The following is a 6,692-nucleotide window of genomic DNA, read 5'->3' on the forward strand; positions in this document are numbered from 1 at the left end:
CGCTGATTCTATCCTTTCATTTATTTGAATCATTTTGTTTCATCCTTTCCTCTTTTTCACTGAACTTTTTTTGTGTGTATATATACAAAAACTCTAAACATCATTCAGCGGCCCTGACTTCCTGACTGACTGCTCTCTACATCCACGTGTGTCATTCAGCTTCCTGTTGTTGTGCACCGACTTCACAGGCGCCCCCTGCACCACATCAGCCCTGCCTGCACCACACCTGTGTGTCCCCCCCCCCCGCACGGTGCCACCTGTAACCACGACCTCTTCTTCTCCTCCAGCAGATTGCTAAACTGCGCCTGCAGCTCCAGCGCAGCAAGCAGGTGGGCCGCCAGGGCCAGGGCCAGGGCCAGGGCCAGGGCAAGGAGCAGGGCTCCCCGCAGCAGTCCCAGCAGACGCAGTACACCACCGCCTGCCAGCCCCAGGTGAGCTGCAGCTCCCCGGGGGTTAAAACGGTGGAGAGAGACACACCTGTGGAAGTGGCACGGAGCCAGACTACTTCTGGGTCGCCGGTCGTGCACCTCGGGGTGGGGGGTTTGGGCACGGGGGTCGGAAAAGACCTTGAAGACCAGTTTCTGGTCCCTTGTTCAGAGTTAATCTAGACTCTGCAGAGCCTCCCTCCCCCCCCAACACCCCTCTCACGCACTTGTTGTATGTTGTACGTCCTGGCACTTAAAAATAGCACCCGGCATTGTGTAGCGTCTTATCCTAGCTATCTTTGTTGTATACGGGGAATGGGTTAACCTAACAATTGGGCAAAGTGCTTGGCACTTTGTTTCTACGAACATCCTTACTGTACCGACTGCGATATTGTTGTTTGTCTTTCTTCTGACAAATGTACTAGAGGCTGACAGCCCAACCACGACAAGCACTTCATACAAGCCAGGGTGGCCTGAGGTCGGCCAGGGCGCTACATGACCGACGCAACGGAAGCTCGACTGATTTGCTCTTAAACCCTTTCTGTAATTGTGGCAGAAAGTCAGAGCATGGAAGCAAGTCTTACGTAGGAAATAATACAGATTACATCTCTGTGGACCCAGTTGATTTTGAACTACTCCCAAAGTAATGAGTCAAATATCCCTGGATCACCAAACATTCCTCCTCCGTCTCTCATGCCGTTTGTCCCACCCTAATGCCTTTGGATTTCATTCCCTTTGGGGTGGTTGAGAATTTATTCGTATTGCCTAAATGATTAGTTAATTGCAAGCTCCTGATAGGCTGATCACGGATGAAGATGAAGATAATTAAAGGAGTAATTGAAAGATATTCCAGCTTTTAAAATGGAGAACTTCTATTAACAAACCTGAGACTGGATTGCGACATGGTCGTTGCTCGTCACGTGACAGGATGTGGTGTACTGGAGTAAGCTTTGGATCCGTCACTTCCAGAATTCCATTTCGTAGATACATTGGGTGTTTTGGAACAAGTAAAAGGGGGAAGGACAGGGCCGTGGTGACTCCCAGTGGAAATGTACCGGGATTCTTCCTCAACGTCCGCAGCCTAACCCCCCCCACCCCCCACCCCACGTGCTTAAACAAGATGACCTCACACATACCTGCCCCTTAATGACCTGTATCTGAAATCACTGGGAAAAGAAAAAAAAAAATCCTCGTGCACTATTAATAGTGAACCAACCAAACAACAACTCGGCCTCTCGCGTCACGTCCTTCCCGGTTTATGACTCGTGGTCATCGGGTGCGAATGTTGCAACGTGCCCAAAAGAACTGATTCCAGTATCGCAACGATCAGAGATAATAAGTAAATAAGGTATCATGTTCATGACGGAGTAACCAAACGATAAAGAAACGATACAATTCTATGTGTCAGCAAGGCAAGCTCATAGTACTATGGGGGTGAGCACACTGGAAGGTTTGGCTTGTGACCATCTTCTTTTAAATTGTAGTTTTCTGACGTACTCTGGGCTGGGATTAACGTTGTCAGAAGCTCATGCTATGGACGTGATCGTTCTTGTTTTTAATTACTTGAATCATTGAGTAACAGATTCACACATTTGCTCTGTGACTTCATGTTCTGATGCATTGCTCAGGGTGCTTTTCCGTTCACTGAGCGAGAACAGATGCGACTGTCCTCCTCCTCTCGCCTGCGTGGCCAGTCCGGAGACACGGTGTCCGTGGCGCGGCGTCTGTCCCCCATGTCCTCTGTACTGGGTGATAACGGCATGCCAGGTGTACCCTCCCTGCCAGTCATCACCTGAGCCTGAGTGGTGAACGGAGGCCCATTGGTTATGCCCTGATGTGTGAAGTGTATATAATACAGGCCATGCAGGGTGGATTTTATTTTAGAGCCAGTGAGCTCTTTGCTGTCTCGGATGGAATCCGAACACCGTATCGTTTAAGAAAATGTGTTTTGGGCTGACAGTTTTAGGAAAGAGGAAAAGAGAGTGTTATCCCCGTGGTTATGACCCACGCCAACTTTAATGACAAATGACCACGTTGAGCAACAAAAAGAGTGGTTTTGGGTTGACTGGCTCTTTAAGGAAATGGTCCGTGACATTCACTTTGGACCAGGAGTTGAGAGTGATTTGAAGGGAACATGTCGAGGCATGTCTCTATCCGGCTGTTTCTCTCTCTAGGTCACTCTGTGTATCTCCTTGTCTCTCTCCCATACATATGTTAATTCTCTTGATGGAATCCCATGATACAAAATAACCCACTGCAGAAAATCATAAATTGGCATACACTTCTATGTAGACATGTCATGCGAGACGTATCACCCCCGTTCAACACAAACAAACAGCTTTATGTTCACTTGCAGTTAAGAACATTGTTCGGCACTTCCTGCCTTCCTTCCTTCATTATGCGTTCTACGGTGAAAGTCCTCAAGTAGGTTGACCTATTTGTCGCGTGTATCGTGGAAAAACAAACGGTAATCATTATATACAAATGATATAACCTTGTTTACGTTGTTACTAATCAATGCAAAGGGGCAACTGTCCCAAGTCCCCCTTGCACCCAGAGCCAGCTCCCAGTCCTCTCTGTGGTTGGAAGGTGTTAAGCTCGTTTCCATTTGCATTGCCTCCGCAGCCACAGAGTCTGACGCGGAGCCCAATCTCCTGAGCCCTTTTGAGGTGTCGATTCCTTCTGTCCTGCGTGTCCACTTCCCCCCCCCCTGTAGTGTATTGTGAAGTACCTGAGTCTGTATGTCTGTCCCGCCTGGGCTGAATTCAGCTAGTCCTTATCCTTTGATGTCACCGCCCATGATGGGAAATGTGTGTGTGTGTGTGTGTGTGTGTGTGTGTGTGTGTGTGTGTGTGTGTGTGTGTGTGTGTGTGTGTGTGTGTGTGTGTGTGTGCGTGTGCGTCCAGCCCAAGGCGATGTCCTCCAGCCTGTCTGTGCCCAGGGGCCTGATCTCCAGAGTGCCCAGCTACGTGGAGGGCATCAACCACGAGCTGGAGAACGTCTTCATCAGGGAGGACTGGGGCCCGGGGAGTCTACAGGTGAGACACACACACATTAGTGACAGCAGCACACACACACACACACACACACACACACACACACACACACACACACACACACACACACACACACACACACACACACACACACACACACACACACACACACACACACATTAGTGACAGCAGTACACACACACACACATTAGTGACAGCAGTACACACACACACACACTAGTGACAGCAGTACACACACACACACACACACACTAGTGACAGCAGTACACACACACACACACACACACACACACACATTAGTGACAGCAGTACACACACACACACACACACACACACACACACACACACACACACACACACACACACACACACACACACACACACACACACACACACACACACACACACACACACACTAGTGACAGCAGTGCACCAACCCTTTGCCAGGCTGCAGTCTGAATCAGCTATATCCTATTGCCAAAACAGAGCAGTGTGCACATTACACTATTCAGTGTGGAAGCCGTCGCCATCTGGCCTGCTATTGGTTTCTCTGGTTGCCCTTTACACACAAAGTCACACACGCACAGTGTGACACGCGCACACTGTGTGTGTGTGTGTGTGTGTGTGTGTGTGTGTGTGTGTGTGTGTGTGTGTGTGTGTGTGTGTGTGTGTGTGTGTGTGTGTGTGTGTGTGTGTGTGTGTGTGTGTGTGTGTGGCACAGAACCCCATCACCCCTCACACCCTCTCCTCACCCTCTCTCTCCTCACCCTCTCACCCCCCTCACCCCCTCTCACCCCCCCTCACCCCCTCTCCTCTCAGGCCATGGACGTCATGGACGGCCGCCGGGCTCCCTTCCCGCCGCATCGCTATGGCAACGGCGGGGACACGCGCGACACGGACACCCAGGCGCCGCCGTCCAGCAGCAGCGACGGCAGCCCCTCCCCCCGGCCCGGCAGCCCCGACGGGCTGCGCTCGGTGGGGGGCAGCCCCTGCTACGTGGACGACGCGGACAAAGGTACCCGCAGGAGAGCGTGCGTGTGTGTGTGTGTGTGTGTGTGTGTGTGTGTGTGTGTGTGTGTGTGTGTGTGTGTGTGTGTGTGTGTGTGTGTGTGTGTGTGTGTGTGTGTGTGTGTGTGAAGGGAGGTGCCCCTGTTAGTGTGTTTCCTCTTCCCTGGTGCTTCCTGATTGTCTCTTTCCGAACTGAAGGAAGCGAGCGAAGCGAAGCGGAGCGGAGCTGTGAAATGAAGTATGCACAAACAAATTCCACGGTGGGGCTCGGGGGGGCCTCGGGGGCCGTCCCGTCCCAGGGTCTGGCCCCGCACCAGCCATTGTCCTGCCCGCTATCTCCCTGGCGGTGGGGTGGGGTGGTGGGCGGGACGGGGGGGGCCGCTGGTTACAACCAGAGGTGATGTTTCTTTGCACGCTCCTATGCAAAGTGCAGCGGTTGGTGGCGAACAAACAAACCTGTCGCTCTGGCCTCGCTCGCTCAACGGGAAACCGGTTGGCGGAAATAGTTGGCAATGTGTGGGTCCTCCTTTTGTTGTGCGTCGGATAACGTTGCAACCATGGCCGTCACCTGTCATCGATGTTTTCCTATGAACTGCTGAGTGAACGTGCCGCGTACGCACAGCTCACAGCAGGCTTGTTGTTGTCGTCCACAGACCTGCCCAAGTTCGCCACGTCTCCCAAACCCAACAACAGCTACATGTTCAAGAGGGAGCCTCCCGAGGGCTGCGAGAGGGTCAAGGTGTTCGAGGAGTTGGTGTGAGTCTGTCGGTCCGCTCACACGCTCACACACTGTCCAGGGCCGGTTATGGTCCCAGGTTCACACAACGCAAGGGGGGTGGGGGGTGGTACCCGTCCTTGCGTCCACCGCAAAGGAGGGCCGGACGGGCGCCTCCCAAAAATTTGTAACCTTCCGTCGAGGCGACGCAGCAGCGAGGGGCTGTGATTGGTCCGCTCACTAAAACCCGACGCAGAACCAAAACAGGTTCAGGCACCGCGTGGAAGCGTCTGCGTGGTCGCTGCGTTGGGGCGTTGAACGTGGGACCATAATCAGCCCTTCACAACTGCATGTCCCACCTGCCCCCCTGCTGAGTGACACAATGCAACTCATCAATGTGAATGTGGGAGTGACTCGTTTGGGTGAATGGATGAATGGTAAACTGACTGCACTTATACCGCGCTTTTCTAACCAGTGGCCGCTCAAAGCGCTTTACAACACCGCCTCACGTTCACCCGTTCACGCACACGCACACACTCACACTCCGACGGCGGAGTCAGACTACGCGAGGCGACAGCCAGCGGGTCGGGAGCAGTCGGGGTTAGAGGGCGTCTCGCTCAGGGGACACCTCCACACTCTTACCAGTGGCCACTGTAACCAACCCGCTGTACCGCCTGAGCCACATGCTGCCCGATGGATGGATGGATGAACGTGAACGTGACTGTACGTGTGTGCTGTTCTCATCCTGCTGCGTGTGTCCCGTCGTTCCCCTCAGGTCCAGCCGCTCCAAAGGATTCCCGCTCTTCTCCTGCCCCGACAAGAACAAGGTCAACTTCATCCCCCGAGGCTCCGCCTTCTGTCCCGTCAAACTCCTCTGCTCCTCCCTCTGCTCCTCCGTCGTCGCCCCCTCGTCCTACGCCGACCTGGGTTTCCACGGCAACACACCGGCGACGGCGACGCCCCCCCCCACCATCAGAATCAAAGACACAGACGCGGCGGGCGCGGGCGCCACCGACGGCAGCGGCAGCACGGACACAACGGAGACGAGCGGCACAGACCCGGGCGGCGAGGCCGTCACTAACGCTCTGGTCAGCAGCAGCAGCAGCAGCAGCAGCAGCAGCAGCAGCAGCTAGACCCCAGCCCAGCTCCCCCCCCACCCCCACCCCCCCCCCCCCCCCCGCTGGGGCGGACCCCCAGATCTGCCCGCTGCCCCCCCAGTCCAGTCCCCCCCCCCCCCCCTCCACGCCCCCCAAGTCTCCAGTGAAGAATGTTGAGGAACCTCGTCAGGCGGAGACGAGTCCTACCGCCTTCTGCTGTCTAACCAAACCAGCGCCGCCTTTACCGTGGAGGAATGTTCTCTTCTCCTCCTCCTCCTCCTCCTCCTCCTCCTCCTCCTCCTCCTCCTCCTCCTCCTCCTCCTCCCTCGCTCGCCGGATGATTGACACTAAGCCCACCGTTGGCAGAGCCTCGGGAGAACACGTTCTCCGGGGAGGCGTGGTGGTGGTGGTGGTGGTGGAGCGGTTTGGC

At 54.5% G+C, this 6,692-nt stretch overlaps 1 protein-coding gene across 1 annotated transcript; it reads left to right on the top strand.

Annotated features, from left to right (window-relative positions):
* Nucleotides 1–290: 290 nt before the first annotated feature.
* On the top strand, nucleotides 291–6,313 carry LOC311370753 (glucocorticoid-induced transcript 1 protein-like; the record flags this gene model as incomplete). Its single annotated transcript, XM_084489075.1, has 5 exons — nucleotides 291–431; nucleotides 3,332–3,463; nucleotides 4,262–4,457; nucleotides 5,104–5,206; nucleotides 5,941–6,313. Coding segments are annotated over 5 exons (930 nt in total), but the record flags the coding sequence as incomplete, so codon positions are not given.
* Between the last annotated feature and the right edge of the window lie 379 nt (nucleotides 6,314–6,692).

Source organism: Micromesistius poutassou (genome assembly GCF_964030765.1).
Source record: "Micromesistius poutassou genome assembly, contig: SCAFFOLD_5864, whole genome shotgun sequence".
In the NCBI taxonomy this organism is placed as follows: Eukaryota; Metazoa; Chordata; class Actinopteri; order Gadiformes; family Gadidae; genus Micromesistius; species Micromesistius poutassou.